The 19,935-nt window shown below is 35.7% G+C and overlaps 1 protein-coding gene across 4 annotated transcripts in view; it reads left to right on the top strand.

The window, feature by feature from the left end:
• LOC113328909 (diacylglycerol kinase 5-like) overlaps positions 1-19,102 on the top strand; it is a 41,699-nt gene extending 22,597 nt beyond the window's left edge. The window contains exons 1-14 of one of the 4 annotated variants that reach the window (XM_026575904.1): positions 8,143-8,209; positions 12,527-12,545; positions 12,982-13,203; positions 13,344-13,466; positions 13,585-13,713; positions 13,855-13,940; positions 14,075-14,207; positions 14,528-14,576; positions 17,103-17,185; positions 17,483-17,550; positions 17,825-17,899; positions 18,111-18,198; positions 18,341-18,457; positions 18,644-19,102. In XM_026575904.1, coding sequence (XP_026431689.1) covers positions 12,988-13,203; positions 13,344-13,466; positions 13,585-13,713; positions 13,855-13,940; positions 14,075-14,207; positions 14,528-14,576; positions 17,103-17,185; positions 17,483-17,550; positions 17,825-17,899; positions 18,111-18,198; positions 18,341-18,457; positions 18,644-18,967 — 1,491 coding nt within the window. In that variant the 5' untranslated portion in view covers positions 8,143-8,209; positions 12,527-12,545; positions 12,982-12,987 and the 3' untranslated portion in view covers positions 18,968-19,102. Of the gene's footprint in view, positions 1-8,142; positions 8,210-12,526; positions 12,561-12,661; positions 12,678-12,981; positions 13,204-13,343; positions 13,467-13,584; positions 13,714-13,854; positions 13,941-14,074; positions 14,208-14,527; positions 14,577-17,102; positions 17,186-17,482; positions 17,551-17,824; positions 17,900-18,110; positions 18,199-18,340; positions 18,458-18,643 lie in introns of those variants that run through there. The other 3 variants (XM_026575906.1, XM_026575905.1, XM_026575907.1) reach the window with 3 other exon arrangements.
• Positions 19,103-19,935: the final 833 nt, after the last annotated feature.

Genomic DNA, 19,935 nt, shown 5'->3' with positions numbered 1-19,935 from the left:
GTTTGTTGTTGTGTCATTGAAAACCTTGCCGAGCCATAAGTGAAAATGTCAAAATATTCACCGGAGCCATAAGTCACTTTAATGGTCCGCATTCTGCATGAATATTTTTTCTAAATTTCACCTTGTTATCTTTGTAATATGGATTGTTTACCATTTGCATCTTAGGATGGTCTCGATCCCGTGTTTACTGAATACTTTGTAAAATGAGTGATATGCTCTCTTACTTAAAAGCATAATGATGGAGGAGGGGGTTGTGCATCTGGTACTTTCGAAAAAACTTATTGAGAGATATGTTGTTACTTCGCATTTTTTCAATTTTTTTCCCGTTGTCTCGTCCACTCAAACACAACGATGTACGTATGAGTCCTTTCAAAACGAAACATCATTTCACAACCAAAGTGCCTTTATGGTTATGTCAAAGTATATATAGGTCAATTTCCAACAATCGTTGGAGTTGATATGAATTAAATAATCCAAATTAATACTTTAGTGATTTACATTTCACTAAATTGACTCATTAGTTTCTCTAAAGTTTATTTCCTTCCAAATATATTAGATATTTGAAAAGATGCAACCAATTACATTCTCATGACTGTGAGGTTCCACATAATATCCATTTGCATGGATTTCTTTGGAATTTAACAAGTTATGATTACTCTCGGTACATGTAGAGATTTTGTGACGTCTTTGTTCTATCTCAAAAACAAATTTTGAGTAGTGTTGCGCTCGATGATCCAATCCTCGTAGTCACATTAAGGAAATAATTCAACAACTAGTTTAAATTCCTTAAGTTACTAGAAGAAAAACAACTATGAGTTAGACATTTGGGTCTTGAGAGTTTTAATAAGTGGTGTGGACTTATTACGTAATAAAAGTGGGATTCAACTCAAGTAATTTAGACTGAATATATATATTACGTTTCACCCAATATATCTCAAGTTCTTTAGAGAATTTATGTCTCGTGTTTTCATTCCATAGGTGCAAATATTGGATCTAGTTCAACTGAATAAGGTAGTAAATTGGCCCGGCAAAGTTCTTGTTGCCATTAAAGTTGATGTGAAAATTGGTTGCTGCAATGATACACACATTACATTGTATATATCAACACCTATGACCAGGTGCATTTCCAACTCTTTCATTTATGATGGTAGGTAGAATTACATCTTAGCTTCATCCCGTATTCAGCTAATACATGTACTTTGGTGTCATTACTACTGGGAAAAAATACATCTTTGTCTCATGATATATATGTCCCTTTTCACATGCTTTATATGAGCCATTACGTCTAACCCTTATTACCTCGGGGTTCTTTCCATTTTCAATTTTGCTACCTTTAGCTTAATTTGAGAAATTTCGTTATCTCAATAGGCCAAGAGAATCTCACTACACATGTCAACTACTTACTTTAGGTTGAGTAGATTACTAAAGGTAATTCTCTTGTTGTCACACTTCAACATATACTATTTCGTTAATATCATGGATGAAGTAGAGAAATGGAAATTTTCTGACTCAAATAAATTTTTTTCTTGAGTTCTTCCACAAAAAATTTGGAATACATGTGATTTTATTTGAAATGTATCTTTTGAAAATACCGACTCTTAATAGTCGAGCCAGTGGATTGCATCCCACGGAACCATTTCAAATTTGGGAAGAAAATATCAAGTACACAATAATGATGTTCAAGTATTTCTAAACCCTAAATAAATACATTGGAATTGAGTTGGTATAACCAATTACACAAAAGACACCATTCAACTATAGCCAATATCATATTCAAGAGAACAAATAGCATTATGGCCAAAATTCTTAATGATTGAGATCAAAAAAAATAATTTAAATTGATCGTTTATATGTTGTTGACTTATTTTAAGACAAAAATTAACAAAACTAGGCATATTCTCAAATAAAATAAAATAAATAAGCCTAGCAAGTAAATAAATCATAGCATATAAAAACTCGCGTTATAGTTACATACCTCAAAATTTGGTTCCCACCGTATATACACATATCCAGAACGCCCTTGATCGTGCACAACCCAAAAACATAATAGAACGGGACACGCTCTGGAACAGGGCTTAAACGAGTTGGATGGACCGGGTTGAGCCGAACCGAGTTGGATGGACCAGATTGAACCGAACCGAGTTGGATGGACCAGGTTGGCTTTCCTTCTTCTCCTCGTTTCCCAGAGAATTACTGCGACGACAATCATCAACCGACCCACAGAGAAAATCATGATCAGATTCAAATCAAGTTTTACGCCCAAAAATATGAATATGAACAAAAATATATTATACGGATATATTATAAAATATGTAAATTTTTAACTCAATCAGACATGGGATAATATATGCATAAACATGAGGCAAATTAGTATAAACACAATGTAAATCAAATTAATCATCCTTCACAAATCTAATAGCTATCCTAGCATATATACAGTCAAAATAATGACACAAAAAATTCACACATAACAGCATAAAAAAATATCTAATAAATTAAATTAAATATTAATAATAATATTGTATCATGGGTGTAAAATAGGAAAGGTAGTTATAACATATCATGTCAACTGAGATATAAAAAGAAAGCAAATACACTTTATGGTTCATAGAACTTCATACAAACAAACAATTATGGTATGTAACCAAAATTGTTGGATTATATACGCATCAATAATAATCAATGGTCATAAAACTATAAAATAAATCCCTAAAATAAAACGGACAAACATGCATGTGATGGCACACAAAAATAAAACATTAAAGAAAATATTTATTTATTTAAATTAATTAGATATGTATATATATTATTTTATCTTTTTTGAAAGACAAAATGATATGATTCGCCCAATCACAAGCATATCGATCAATTTTTATTTTTATAAAAAAATTATCATTATATAAGACATTCATGCAAGAATAGAAAAAAAGAATACTACATGAGCATAGCTTGATAGGACAAATCAGAAGGTGGATATATATATATATATATATATATATATATATATATATATATATATATATATATATATATATATATATATTATAATATTAATCAATAGCAAAACAAAACATTAACATCAAAACATATCACATATGTGAACATCAAGAGCGCATCAAAAAAAAAAACAAGGAGCATAAATTTGTTTGTTCTTTATTTTTTTTTTTTTTTTACATATGAACATAGATGATAGTCAACGATAAATTGATCTAACAATTCTTTATGGCAGACAAATATGATCATAAGTAACTTTTTCTTGTATTGACGTCTGATGTGTACTAATGAAAAGAAAAATGTTCAGGCATACCTAGTCATTTGGATCGAGAATCCAAAACAAATCCCATGGAATCGTTCTCGGTTGAATCAGATTATTGCGTCCACCTTAGATATTCAATCCATGAAGAGAAGTATAAATCCAATGACGACGGAGATGTTTGCAGGAATTTTTTTCAGTTAGTGAGCTCGTGCGTGATAACGTATTGCAGTGGAAATACGAGGAAGATAAATAGGCAGAGGAAACTTACAATTAATTAGAATCAACTGTGTTACCATCCAAGAGATTAAGGGCATCCGGGTTCGTCTCAAACAATGCTTAGAGCAAATTACTTCTCAATTTCAGAAGCATCTCTTTTTGAAGAAGACAACTATCTTAAACGGTCGGATTTTATTCCGGTTTATACCATCCTTCCTCCTCCCCACAAAAATTGGATACTATTGCAGTTCATCGCACTTTCTCTTCGCCATTTATTCGTAATTTGTATCTTTATTTGTATTTGGATTTTAATTTTCTTATTTTACGATGTTCTTGATTATCTTATAAACATCCGTGTAACCTCTATTTTTCCATGAAATAAAATGTTACATGATATCAAAAAAAAAAAAAGAATCAACTGTGTTACATTCGTATATTTCTTTATATACAAATAGGAAGAAGGCTCTAGACACTATATTGGGCCGCACATCCATGAGATACAAACCCTACAACACACCTAAATTTCTTTTTCATTTTCAATTCTTCTTCTCCTCTTCCTCCTTAACTCCTGATTGCAGTAGTTACATATTGCTAGTAGTTACATAATTAACTTAAATATAATATGGAAGGGCCACCCTTAGGGCGTGTTAAAATTATTAGTCCCACATTGTATGGGCGATTAAGATCCTGCGAACTGCGGTTTATAATCTCTTAGGACCTCTCCACTCATTGCCAATTGGTTTTGAGTTGTATGGGCAATTAAAATTCTGGCTCTGATACCATGTTAAAGTTTACGGGCATCCAACTCAACACCAATTAGCAATGAGTGGAGAGGACCTTTCATATTATATTTAAATTAATTATGTAATTACTAGCAATGTGGGAATATTGTCCTTCCACAAGAAGAGAGGAAAAAAATTCCCTCCTTCCATCCAGCTTCAATTCGTCGTTTTTTCCCTGTGTTGAGATCATTGGTCCCACATCCGTGAAAGCTCAGAATTACTATGTTTACAATCCATGCACAAAAAATTTCTTCGATTTCTTCATTCTTTTTTTATATTTTACTTATGGATCATTTTGAGCCCTCATGATTAGTCTCTTCTTAGCAATATAAAGTGGTTTGGGATTCGTGCTGCTACTCGAAAACTAATTCTCTGCCATATATGTGGTAATGGTGGAATGTTGTGTTTATATCAAACGCCTTTCCGTGGATTCCAGATCTCTGCCTCTCTTGACAGGCTTAAATCCATCGAGAAAAAAATATCTCACCTATATAAGCCGCATCCTATCTTAGAAACCCATCCCTAAATTCGGTTGGGATGTTGGCAATGACAACCATTGGTGGAAAAACAATTATTTCGCCATCACTGTCATCCGCAGAACTTCATGACGATCAGCTGTAAACTCCAAGGGAGACTAAATATGTGCTAATTAATCTTTCTCTCATATCTTCTTAAGACCAAGTGATTGGCCTTCAGCATGATAGCACACCTGAAGAGCAGCTTTGCATTGCCATGCTTATCAGCATTAGTGGTGTGTCGATACGATCCTTATGGATCCCAATAGTACTTACCACCAACTTTAAGTTTTTGATAGACAAACTCCATATGGGTTGGAATGAAATTAGTCCCTGGGATGTAAAACGCATTACTTCTAGGCTCTAGCTACTTTGATCATAACTCAAAAACTCTTTCAGTTTTGCAGATGAAAGAGTATTGGAGAGGATGAGTTAAGCTGATTTAAGATATCTGTCTCCCCGCCTATATATACTCTATTCTACTCTGAACATATGTCAAGTGATCAAACCTATCATTATTGTCGATGGAATCTTGAACATTTATGATACTGATCCGAATGAATGAATAAATTGGACATATATTATGAACCAATTAGGTAGGGATAATTAATGTTGAGACACATGGAAAGAGAATACGGTATTCATAAATGATATAAATGTGCCATCAACATGGATCGGATATTGGCATCCTAGAGGTGTAAAATGTGCGTGCCCGATCCATCCCAGCCCAAGTTATGTGCGTTTTTTTGTGGTGTTGTGCCAGAGATTAATGCGTATGGTGCTGGAACGTGCTAGCAGGTGTGGCATGTTGTGTAGTTTCAGAAAAAATAAACATCATGTGCCGTGTTGTGCTATGTCGGATATATTTATTTTATGTTAAATATTAGATACTATGTATAACTAGGTATTACCTCGGCCGTAGGCTCAACCTTTTTTCGGCCGGTCAGTATTCTTTTACAAAATTTTAGGCATTCTACAATGTTCGGAGTCATGTTTAGTGGGTATTCAGAGACGGTTTCAGTTATTCGTGTTATGGTATAACGTGTTATTTTGTCGGATTAATTAGTTGGCCAGCTATAATGGATAAAGTATGGTCAAAATTTATCAGGATTTGGACGGCAGAGCTTATGACTCGTCCCTAGCTAATCCAGTTCTACCCGGTCCATAACCAACCTGGCTCCTAGTTAACTCTTAAGGATTACGGAAAACGGGTCATTTGTCCAAATATTTTTAAAATGGTTTAAATTGATGAGTACAAATCAGTATGAGTGAAATGGACACCAGAAAAATAGCAAGGATGAAACTGGATTCATCCTGACTTTAAACTTAAAAAATAGCAAGGATGAAACTGGATGCATCCTGATGTAAATTAAAAATACAAAAAAAATTGAAAATGGGTAGGATGAAACTGTTTACATTGTGACCATTTTTACATTTTTGTCCATTTAAACAACATCAAAATCTAAATGTCCTTTTCACCCATAAATTGTTGATTTTGGTCTTTTTAACCAATTTTGTGTAAGGATTATGCCTCAATCTAAGGGTTTGCCTCGCTGGCCGGCACTTCCGTTCTTTCTACAACTTAATTTTTTGATTCGAGTCCATAATAAACAGTTTTAACCTGGCTTAGCAGCTTAGGGAATAGATAACATCTTCTCCCTTCCTCCGCTTAGATGAATGTGTTGTCACAAATTTTTGTGATTCTAGCATTGAAAGTGAGAATGTGGACGATTACCACTCCATTTTCTGTCATTATTTGATTGTCAAGAGTCTCGTAATTATCTCCTCCATTGATGGATGGAAAGCAAAGCCATCCCATGATAGAAAAGGAACATCCAGATCATACGATCTATGATCAGAATCGATCATAAAGACAAAATCGATTCAAGCCCAGAGGATGGCCAAATATAAGGATCATCTGTCCATAGACAGACACCCTTTTTTCTGTAGATAAATCCTTAGTACTACGTAATGTAGTATGCGACATCAACGATACAATAAGCTTGGGTGTCTTTAGAATCTCAATGTGTTCTTGATTTAGAACCTTCTTTGATTTAGTACGTATGCTAATCTTTTCCATGTAAACCATAATTCTATATGTGCATTTGAGGATCTTCTTCCCAAAAATTCTTTCCAGAATTAGCTATTGTATTTGAGGATCCTCCTCCTGGACAACTCCATGTTGGAGATGGTATAGCCTTTTTGTATGCGAAGGTCCTTCTGAAGTAGCTTTAATACTCCCTCCGTTTTTTGGAAAAGAGATACTTTCACTTTTTTAATTGGGCCTATTTTTAGGTTAAAATGAAAAAATGAAAGTATCTCTTTTCAAAAAACGAGGAGTATTTATTATAGATTTGTGCGTTTTACTTGGCCTAATTGATGTTTAAATTGTGTTGATTAGGATGCAGACCCCATGAATTATTGTTTCAACTTTGACTTCAAACCAACACCGATGTTAACTTAGTAACCGATTTAATAAAAGAAGAACGATGATATAATACGGAGTGTTAAACATCGTGTATGCTACTATTTCCTAGATTAGGAAATCTATTTTAAGAAGGTGTTCATATACTTAAGTTAGGAAACTGTTCATGTTGGGTTACGTACTTGGCAAGAGTTAGGCAAAATCATGGTTAGTGATTACGCGGCAAAATCCATGTACATGGTTAGTTTAGGATCTATTTTTGTCGGGCCACAACATAATCTCTGGCGTCCAAAATAATAAGATGGTTAAAATCAATAGTCATCTTTGATTTTGAGTCAAACCCTAACAATTAATCGAGATCGTAGGATCTCCGAAATTAATGGTCCTAATTGACCCATGGACAGAGAGTCTTCTTCCTTATAATATAGATGTTATAGAAATAAGCCGAAATGGCGACTAATTTGGGAGCCCGCTGGACCGACTAACAACTGCCTACCCATGGGTTGTCTTCTCTCGGACTAGCCTTTATGGTATTGGTAAATGATTTTTTTTTTCCAAATCACCTAGCTATTCTTTTAACAAAAAAATGGGTTAAAAACAAAAGGTTACATAAAGAAGAAAAATCCCCAGTCGTGATGCCGACCATCACTGTTATAATCACCCCGCGATTCTGTTACTGTGGTACAATGACATTCGTAAAACACGCACTATCATCCGTTGGAAAGACAATAAAATCATTACCAAAACCACCATTAGATTTTCGGAGAATTTCACACACAAATAAAAGAAATAGACAAAAGACCTAGTCTTTTCATATTCAGGTATTTGTCCATGCTGTCACCCGCCACGCGAAAAAAGACAAATCAGTTATGTTTTGTCTCATCTCATCTTCTCTATGATGACTTTCCATTTTCCTTATAATTAGAAAAAGAATTCTGAATCTATTTTGATCTAATCTGGTTTCGGATTCTTATTCGGATAAACCAAAAGGTAAAGATCAGGAAGAGAAAAAGAAGTAATAAATTATGGGTATCGAGGGTTCATAGATCGGAAAACAGAAATCAAAGAAGACAATGTTTAAAGTGGTTCGGTCACTGACCTACATCCACTGAGAAACCCCGTAGGGTGAATTGGATTGATCTCCAGGCTTGCTGGGATGTTTTACATTTACAAGATTGATCCTATTTATAGTTGATAGGATATGGACCTAGAAGATAAAGAAACAAACCATATCTTTGACTAGGTGAAACTTATCTATCTACATTAGAGGATTTACTAGCTGACTTGATCCTATAATCTAGAAGGTATTGTTACAGACTTGGTCTATAATGCACCGTATATTCCAACACCCCCCCACAAGTTGGACACGGAGAGAATTGAAGTGTGCAACTTGGACAACATCTTGAAAAGAAACCTTGTAAAGAAACTTTGTATAACGTACTTCGAGAATGGTATATGATCTTCTTTCACGGACCATGGCGATTGAACTTTATGAGCTGGCTTTCTCATGTAATTAAAAGCTGCAATTTGATTGTTCTGCTTCAATATCTTCCTCCATATCTTGTACTTGGACTTCGAAGATCACGCTTGAGACGAACTGGATCTTCAATTAAGACACAATAAAGAGGCAAAACGAGCATCGAACTGCTGAAACAGGTCTTGACTTGATTTTGAAACTTATCTTGATTACCAGAAATGGCAAGAAGTTCGAAAATAGAAAATATTTTCAGAATTGATTTGAATGTTCTTGAGAGAATGAACAAACAAATTTTGAGAACAAGATAAAAACTCAAATAATGAGTAAATAAAAAGAGATGACAGTCCTTCATAATAACAAGATGATGGACGTCTAACTGTTTACGATTATTTTTTTTTCGTGAATGAAAAACAACTTTTGAAAATAAGATCGTAAAAGAGTCTTTTCCGAATAAAGGATATAATCAAAAAACTACTTTTGGAAATAAGATCACAAAATATTATGTATTTTGGGAACGAGGGTAAGAAATAAATGAAGATTTCTTGAAGGAGAACTTCCATAAACCAAAGACCATCATAGCCGATGAAAATTATGATCATGAAAGAAAGCTTTCGTGGGCAGGAGATATATATTGCATCCATACACCACAATTAATCAAAGGAGTCAAATTACACTTCTTCTAAAGAGAGGAGTACTCCTCGTAAATCAAATTCCTAGAACGAGCCAAGAACTTGTACAAGACACATTGATAACTAACACACATCAAAATTGATGCAATGATGAAAATATATTCTAATTTGTGCCCATGAACTGGAACAACAAGTTTCGATCAGAGGTAACTTGTTTGACAAAGTGAGATAATACAAAGTGCAGCAGTATCAACTAACAAAGAAGGCTATTACTGGCACTGCTGATGCAATATATTTCCGAGAAAAATATATGGATATACTCCGAAATATTTTTGGAAACAAAATCAATTTCACATAAACATGGAAATATTTTCTGGTTTGCCAGTGAGGTAATTAAGGGCATATTATAACACATACGATGTTAACAATTTTCATTGACAGAGAAATAATACAAATTTGTATGCGGATATTTTGGACATTAAATTGATTCGACTATGAAATAGTCAACTAGGATTACCCATATATCGGGTTTGCTTGAAAGGATATGAGGATATGAAATCCAATAATGAAAGATCAAGAATTTAGTTCTCGAATAACAAAGAGAACAATCTTTAGGAATGAAAAGTTGACATGATAACACGTACATCTTTTTGAATGATTAAGATGCGCGGGAAAGTTGAATAAGTTGACCGTAAAATGATCAACTAAGTTTGAGGAATATTAGCTCATAAAAGAACCATATGAGGATATTATTTGATACTCGCAGCTTGCTATGGTAATTAATAAAAGAACCATAAGCTGATTGACATGCACCTTGAATCAAGGTTCCGACATACCGGGGTTTCACAAACCATGTGTTTCAACTGACAGCGAATAAAAATGGCACAAACTGCGACACTTAAGCAGAATTCCATGCCATATGAGATATTCCAATAATTTGGGGAATATGAATGCAGATATGCAAGCTATTTTTGGAAAACATAGATTCCAACAATGTGAATATATGGGAAAATATATTAGTTTCATTTGATTGACCAAACGAAACTCTGAAATTTCCGTCGATGATTATTAGCCATGGAACTTGAACTTGGACTTGAAATGACCCATGTAACAGCACTTGAGATCGGATGATGAGAAATATGGTAAATTCAAATTCTTCCACAAATCGTGTACCAGAATGGTAGATGATAAATGAGCAGTTGAACTACTACATTTATGAATTAACTCATAAACTTAGGGGCTAGGTTGATCTTGCATAAAGATCTAAAAGGAGAGAATCGCCCAGTGAAACCAGGTGAAATCATATTTATATCGCATAATCGATAACCAATCATCCGTTTTATTTTGCATCTCCTATTCCTCAGGGAGAGACTTGTGTTGAATATGATCACAATCTTATCATTATTAAGTCTGTGGGTGTAGCCATAGCCGGGAATCACACAAACCCATGTACTTGAGAGCAGTAGCAGAATGATCTTCACGAGGCATAAATGAGTGAAATGGCTTTAACGGGCTTGAATTATACATCAACTGGAGAAGCAAAATGATCTTCATAGAAACTGGTAGTTGCGTCTTGTGGTTGCAAACGGTCTTGAATTGATATTAGGCTTTCAAGAAGGTTTAGAAGAGTGGTACGGACTTGGTTTGATGATTACGAACCAAGACATGACATGATAGACAAACCAATGGTTGTCTAAGAAAATAAAAGGAGAAAATTTTGAGATTGAATTGACTTAATTACCTGGATATTGGAAATATTGGAAACAAGAAAATTTTGATATCCAAAAATGTAGTTGGAATTGTGATCTTGAAAATAAAAGCCACAAGTGCAAAATCAGTGGTGCAAGCAAAAGATTCCATAATTACCATAAAAACTTTAAGGTAAAGAGTGTTGATATTAAGAGAAACATCTTGCCGTGAACAATGGCAAATATTGATAGAGAGAATATTATGTTACCCAATATTAAGAGAGAATATATTTTTTTGTATATATTCGGAATTAAGAATTTAAGATGGAAAATATGAAAAATATTTCCAAAAAAAAATACTGATTACCATAATTCGTCAAGGATGGATATTTAGTTCACATTAAAATGACGAACTAAAATACTTAAGGAATATATGTGATATTATCCAAGATCTTAGTGTTCAACTTGGTAAAAGGTACAAGAGTTTATAGATACCTTGAATTTGATTGTTCAAATGAGAGTGCCGAATGAACAAGGCACAACCAACTAGTTACAACTAGTATAAGATACATTCATATTGAGGAACACAGATGGACGTCAAAGAGAGTTTATGCGAAAGAAAACTGTATCCAAAAATATTTTGAGGAAAACCCATTTTGAATGGATTGGGATGAATAAATCCCTAACAGATGGGACAAGAAAAGGAAATAAACCAAGAGGAGTAGAAGATATGATCACATGGAATAGTTGACCATGGATTTCGAAAATTAAAAGTATCTCGGAACTGTGTTGGATTGAATGTTCTTTAGAAAGAGACAAAAATAGAAAACTGAACTGAATGTTTTCTTGACAGATTGAACAAACAGATAAGTGAAAAAAAAAATAAAACACACCGATTGATTTGGTGAATAAATTGAACTCCGACAAACAAGAATAAAGGTTTGCCACAGAGATTTATTTCCACCACAATTGGGAATCGATTACCTATTGAAAAAGATAACTACTAACAATAGAGTAAATCCCAGATATTTATTTCGTCTACTAAACCCTAAGATTTAGTTATACAATCTACATAAAAACCATTGGTGATATGGCCGTGAGTAGTAGATGATGCAAACCGGAAGAAAAACTGATTTGCGATGAAAAATAAAATTTCAATTTTACTGCGGAAGCAATTCGAGCGGATCTCCCCGCTCATACCATAATAAATTATGGGTATCGAGGGTTCATAGATCGGAAAACAGAAATCAAAGAAGACAATGTTTAAAGTGGTTCGGTCACTGACCTACATCCACTGAGAAACCCCGTAGGGTGAATTGGATTGATCTCCAGGCTTGCTGGGATGTTTTACATTTACAAGATTGATCCTATTTATAGTTGATAGGATATGGACCTAGAAGATAAAGAAACAAACCATATCTTTGACTAGGTGAAACTTATCTATCTACATTAGAGAATTTACTAGCTGACTTGATCCTATAATCTAGAAGGTATTGTTACAGACTTGGTCTATAATGCACCGTATATTCCAACAAGAAGGTTCCAAATTCTCTTCAGATTTGTCTTATTCAGGTATAAAGAATTATCTTTTTTTTTTTTCATTTTCATCTTCAATATACCCAGATTTTTCCAATTTGGATTCGCCCTTGCAAATATCCGAATTGGAAGTGCTTATTTAGATATTAACTGGTATCAAAAAGTTGATTTAGAAGGATCATTTTCTTATAATCATTTATTGCAAGTCAATTTTCTCAAGTCAAATATGTTCTGTGATGTAATTGGGATCCAATTATGAGAGTGGGGCTTGTTTTAGCTTTCATTTTCAGTTAGATCCAAGAAAATTTTCTCTGTTTCAGTGCTTGAATACTATATGTTTATCATTGGTTCTCTGAGGGAGTTTATTTGATGCTTAGGATTAGCTAATTATGCATACGGTATATGAATTTGATAGCTCATTACCTGATGGTCTGCTTATTCGGATGCAATCGTGCAGTTAGTGATGGCTGAAATCGATGAAGGCAATTCGGAATTGGACAATTTCTTGATGGAATTTTATATCCCTGATTACATATTTATAGGAGAAGGTGACTCCGAAACAGAAATTGCTTCTCATATTCCAGTATGTCCAGTGATTGTGTTTGTCAATTCTAGAAGTGGCGGACAGCTAGGTGGTGATTTGCTTATAACGTACCGCAGTCTGCTAAACAAGCATCAGGTATGAGTTTTCAGCCTTTGATGAGGTGCTTGCAGATAAGAGGAAATCGCCATGAGTAGCTGTTTTACCATTGAAGAAAGTTGTTATCGCTACATCTATGTGTTTGATCCATTAAGTCTAAGATGTTGGTGATATTATAGGTTTTTGATTTGGGGGAAGAAGCTCCAGATAAAGTGCTATGTAGGTTGTACGCCAGATTGGAAAAGCTGAAACTATGTGGAGATGGCTTTGCTGCCGTAATTGAAAAAAAATTGAGATTAATTGTGAGTACTTGTTACTGAAAGGCATTATATTGGTCGATTTTATCATTTGGAACAATATGATTATATATGATGTCCTAGTTACCTATTGCTGAATCTTTTCTGTTTTTTTGTTGGACAGGTTGCAGGTGGCGATGGAACGGCTGGTTGGTTGCTTGGAGTTGTCTGTGACCTCAAACTTTCTCAGCCACCACCAATTGCTACAGTTCCCTTGGGAACTGGAAACAATCTCCCGTTTTCGTTTGGCTGGGTAGGAGTTTAATCTTTTGGTTATTTCCTAGGCTCCTTTTGTCAGAAACTATTATGCACACTATTTGTATTACAACTAGAATCATGGCGAGTTTATAATTAATGCATAAATGATGATAGCAAGCACCTGTATGGTTTGCAGGGAAAGAAGAATCCTGGAACAGACAGCCAGTCTGTGAAGTCATTCTTGGAGCAAGTGATGAAAGCAAAAGAAATGAAAATCGACAAGTAAGAAATTCCGTATGTGTGCACAGCGTACTTGCCTCACTAGCTAATAGTGAGGCAATCGTGTTGCACCTCTGCTCCATGTTTCCTGGTAAAGGATTTTTAGTATTTTATTAATATCATCTGTTGTAATCTAGTTGGCATATTCTTATGAGGATGAGAGCTCCCAAAGAAGGAACTTGCGATCCTATTGCACCTCTAGAATTACCATATTCTATGCATGCGGTCCAGCCTGTCCAGCGTGTCTCACAGTCGGATTCTGAGAACATGGTAATTCATATTTTAGTTTACTATTGCTTGTACGTCTTCTAAAGTGTACAGTTCAATGAACCATTCTCTTCTTAATCTGTTCTGTTGCCAACAATATATATAACATTCATGCCTAAGTAAAAGTGACGTGCTGATAATCAAAGTGGAACTTTAATTAGGTGAGACAGTAGTCACTAAAGGCTTCTAATAGCTTAACTTCGGGTTTCTTGGAAGTACAGTATACCTCCACTCAGATTTTTGTACCCATCTGTTCTACAATTGCTATAATTAAGTCATAGCAATGCAACTCGTGCGCATGTTTCTGATTTTTTACTTCTCAGGAAGGTCACCACACATTCCGGGGAGGGTTTTGGAACTACTTCAGCATGGGTAAGTAGATTATCCTTTGCAAAGACAAGTTAAGTCTTTTTTATTTCTGTATACAGTTTTAGAATGTAAGGACGAGTTTTGCACTGATGGTATCTCGGCGAGTAGATGAACTATATAAGAAGAGTAGTATCAGAAACAGCGTAACATTAAGTTCTAAGCAGTTGTATTTGCTGGTTTGGTTTCAAGTCCAAAACCCAAGGGAAAAAGCGGGTCGTAATGTTCGTCCCCGTAGTTCATAGGGAGCTGATCCACTGACTTAAACCAAGTTCTTGAAAGCTTTCCAGTAAATCCGTAGTCCCCATATAAGACATCAGTCACACCCTGACCTTCACTTCCTGGGAGCCATGCAGCTACAAGAGCATCAACATCTGATAGATAAGGTTCAATCACAAGAGGTCGTCCGGAGATGAGAACAACAACACATTTGATAGAGCCACAAACGTTCTTCATTGTGCTCAAGCCAGGTTCAGGAATTGTTAAGTTGAGATTGTCCCCCATTGTCTCTGCATATGGTTGCTCGCCAATAACAACAATAGCATAGGAGAAGTCGTTAGACTTGACAAAATCAGCTTCAGGGTTTGCTTTGTAGATGATTTCAGTGTCTGGGCCAACGGTAGACGCTATTGCATTGAGTATAGTAGTTCCTGCTCATTTGGTACAAGAGAACGTTAATGAATTCACTGCTGAAGTAAAAGTAGTTATCTACCAGCAGTGATGTTGGTAGATAACCAAGTTAAGCGTATATAATGAATTCACTGCTGAAGTAAAAGTAGTTATCTACCAGCAGTGATGTTGTTTCCTTCTTTTCCTTGCCATTCTATTGTCCAACCACCGCACTGTAAGCCCAAGTTGTTAGCGTGGCTACCGGCAACAAGGATTTTAGGTGCATCTTTGGGGAGAGGCAACAAGGGCTCATTGTCAGATTTCCCATTTTTCAATAGCACAAGTGATTTCCTTGCAGCTTCTCTAGCCAAATCTCTGTGTTTCTGTTGTGCATAATATGGTTACTAAACTGCACAATTAACCATATCCATACCCGAAAACTGAAATGCATAACCAAACTAACCTGGCTTCCAAGATAGTCAACGAAGCTGTAATCAGCCATAGGGCTCTCAAAGAGACCCATGATGAATTTTACCCTCAGAATTCTCTTCACAGCATCGTCAATCCTGCTCATGGGGATTACGTTCTTCTCAACCAGGTAGGTTAGATCATTGATAAAATCAGTGTGGTTCATTGGAATCATGATCTGCAGAAATACCCAAAACATTTAATATGTCAAAGTAACTTACGGTAGTTATAACATTGAACTTTCAGTTTATGTCAAAATGGCCATCATACCATGTCAATGCCGGCATTAATCCCAGCCTGGACGGAGTAAGTATAGTTGGTGCCTGCTGGTGAAGTAATCCTGTCAATCCCTTGCCAATCCGAAATGACGAATCCCTGACACATAATTCAAGCAATAAAGAAAGAAACAACAAACAGTCAGTCATGCCTTAATTTTGCCTAGCGCGAATTAGTTAATACTGGTCTAGTTCAAAGAGGGTTTCTACCCTGAAATTAAGAGTGTCTTTGAGGAAGTTAGTAACAAGGTCACGGTTAGGCATGCATCTTTTCGCCGTTCCAGCTTGAGTACGAAACCATGATGGTTGATACACCCTTGATGATTGAATTGTAATAACCAGGCATATGAATACTGAGTAATCCATGCCAGTCGGTCACTGTGTTGTTCTCATTTATACCCTTTGTTGTGCCACCATCACCCACGAAATGCTTTGCACAGGCAGCAACCTTATTGCTAGAACACACCAAACAAAATAATAAAATTACATGATCTTCTTGCAATAGAAATATGAGTGTGAAATCTTACTTTCCACCAACATAAGGAACTCCTTTTCGAGAATCCGCAGGAACATCCCCTTGTAAACCAAGAATAATCTCAGTCATCTCCTGAACAATCTTAGGATTTTCGCTAGGCCGGTAGTAATACCATAGCATACATAGCTGAAACAGGTGGAACTTGAGGCTTAGAACTAGGCATGGAATGTTGTATTACGAGGTTAAGTTTTTCTCTAATATTAAAGGAAGATATAACTCATCTAATATTTTTACAGAAAAGAAATTAATAATTTCCGGATTTGGCCATAGAAACAACTTTGAGCTAAGGAGAAACAATGTTCTCCCTTTCAAAAATGACAAACTTGTAGAAACCATTTCCTTATATCAACCGAGATAGGAAGATTTCAGTGGAACTTCAACCCAAATGAATACAACCGAATGGAAAAGGGAAACATAGAACAGAAAGGGAGAGACTAAAATAAAAATAGATTCCTACAGAGGTTTCAAGAGATTAGTGTTCCACTGAGCCATAACCATATTTTTTGTAATACCAAGCATTCTTGTATCCACCCACATATAAACTTGAGATTCTAGTGACCTGGATAAGAAAATTATTAGCCAACTGTATCTTGCCATCAGCAGTTATTGTATTGAAGTTGTGTATAACTCGACCCTGTTCTTCAGGAATGGATGCTCAAGTATCATATGCATTTCATTCAGAAAGGAAGTTGCATCCAGAAAAATTTAAAAATCAGATGCATAATCAGGTAATGCAATTCTTTTTGGTGATTCTCTTATTTCCTCAAGTTAAATGTTATATCCACAAGTTTATCAGCTTAAATGGCTAACCTAATTATCCGCACAAATCCTAATGAATGTTCAGCATTGAAGTTATCCATGTTCAGCATTGAAGTTATCCATGTTCAGCACAAATCCTTTCTCATCATCTGATCAGTCTATTCAAGAACAAAAATTCACAGTTATGCTTATGCTCCATCGGATTCTTTCCATCTGGTATTCCATGCGGCACATATTCATTTTGTTTTTATATATTTTTTGGTCAGAGTACTTATGCAAAACTTGGATGTACGCAAGGATGGTTTTGTGCCTCGCTGATTCACCCCTCTTCGCAGTGAGTATTCAGTTGGTATTATGCGATTTTATCCAAGAACTTTCAAATGGTTCTTCTATGATGCATGGTCGAGTCTAATAGATCTCAGTTTGTTGCAATATTAATATTTACGATAACATACTAGTTAGCAAGGCCATGAGCATTTTCAATTTCGTAGCATTTAGTGTCAACGATATTGCGTTCTAGATTTTGTACCCGTTTCTCTATTTTTCGAGTGATCACAGCATCTGTACTTACTAGGTTTATAATCATGGGTCTAAATTCTTATATGCAGCAATATAGCTCAGCTTTCAAAGGTTAAGATCATGAAAAGACATGGTCAGTGGGAAGATCTTGAGATACCTCACAGGTGAATAGAATTTCTCTTATATAAATCAAATTTTATAGCCCTGACTATTTTTATCACAGCTTATTTGATATGTTTCTAGTGTTGCCAGTTTGCTGTTCGCAAGTGTAGTCTTTAATTTCAGACCTGATATTTTTGGATATAATATGGTTCGTAGGCTGTAATGTATAAGCCATGCCAACATATTACTAACACTCACGTACTCTAATTTCAGCATTAGGTCAATTATTTGTTTGAACTTACCTAGCTTTTCTGGTGGACTAAATCCATGGGGTACACCAGATAAGAAGAAAAAGCGAGATGTGAGTTCTTCTATGAAAGTCACCTTCTCCATAGACGTTACGAAGATATAATTAAACTTGCAACCAATTTGAAAAAAATTTCCTTGTAATTCTTCTCACCTACTAACAGGTATTTTCTTGTCTTGGCTATTGAGATCTGCAGAGAGACTTGACCCCGCCATATGTAGATGATGGTCTTCTTGAGGTTGTGGGTTTTAGGGATGCTTGGCATGGGCTCGCTCTGCTTGCTCCAAAGGGTCATGGGACTCGTCTTGCACAGGTTCGGCCATGTTCACAAATGTTCAATATAGGTTTATACTTGACCTTCTGTAGCGGCCTAAGCTACATCATGAGATGATGTTGCATATATACAGCCATTGCTAACTACTGTGGCAACATTAGCTGTCTACAAAATATACTCGGAACAACAGAATTAGCTAACCTTTTCATTCCATTATTCATGTAGGCACAACGGATCCGCTTTGAGTTCCATAAGGGTGTAGTTGACCATACATTCATGAGAATCGATGGTGAACCATGGAAGCAACCTCTCCCTCTTGATGACGACACCATCCTGGTGGAGATATCCCACCTTGGTCAAGTGAACATGCTTGCAACACATGACTGTCGGTCCAAAAGTGTCCATGATCCCTCTACACATAGCGGCAGCCATGATGATGGAGATGAGGAAGAAGACTCTGCAGAAGAAATGGAAGAAGAGCAGAGAAAGTTCGGCGCAGCAGATACTTTCCGAATCCCTGATGAAGTTGACATTGCTCATCTTGCTTAAATGGTTAATTGATGTTAATATTATAATTCCATCAAAATTATAATTATAAGGAGTGCAGCGTGTAAAAATAATTGTTTGTAGAATCTTGTATTTATTCTTTTAAATTGAAAAAAAAAAACTAACTAAATTGGTTTGCTAATTTAAGTGTTTTTCTTTTGTTTGAAAATGCTTCCGACTTTCAGTTAGCACACATTCTTTTGTTTGGCATATGCATTTCACATAACTAATTAACAAACATGGGGTTTGTAATCTGCAATGAAGCTTCGCTTTTCTAATATGAAACAGGGGGTTTGTAATCTGCAAAGAAGCCTCGCTTTTCTAATATGCAATGGAGATAGTGGAACTAGAATCACTGTCCTGCATGATTGACATCCACTAGGCGTCCGTAACAGCAATGTTTCTGAATTCTCACTCCGAGCTTCTAAACTTTCTTCTGTGTTTCTGCAGGTACGATAATTGACTACGATGAACCGTTAAAGTTTCAGAATCACTGTGGAAACACCAAGTTTCTGCACTGTCTCTGGTGCATCGGAAATAAGATGGTAACAGTAACCATTGGAACCGCTGTGAGGGTAAAATACCCGATCTCCACGTGTCAACATCTCAAGGGGTAGTTTCATGATAAGGTGATGAGATAGAAGTATCGAATCATACTCTAAAAGGTGATTTCTTCTGAATCGAGACGCCTGCTGCAACACTACATGAATGACGCGTGTGAGAAGTGGTCTAATCAACTCAGACGGTCAAGTCTAAAAAAAAGGAATGCATTTAATGGAGATCAGATGAGGCATGGGAAATTCTACATCACTTCAGAAGGCTCGGACGATCTATACTATAACCCAAGGATGATGCAACACGAGATTCTCCAAGGAAGAGCGACATGATTACACACAAGAAGAGATAACTCGGAAGGAGAACCGAGAAGGGCATCACGAGGGATAGTATAGAGCTCGTCCGAAGTAACGAGA

The sequence above is a fragment of the Papaver somniferum genome, unplaced genomic scaffold (assembly GCF_003573695.1).
Source record: "Papaver somniferum cultivar HN1 unplaced genomic scaffold, ASM357369v1 unplaced-scaffold_114, whole genome shotgun sequence".
NCBI classification, from domain to species: domain Eukaryota; kingdom Viridiplantae; phylum Streptophyta; class Magnoliopsida; order Ranunculales; family Papaveraceae; genus Papaver; species Papaver somniferum.
Note: the sequence above shows the minus strand (reverse complement) of the source record. Positions and strands in the feature narration are given on the sequence as shown.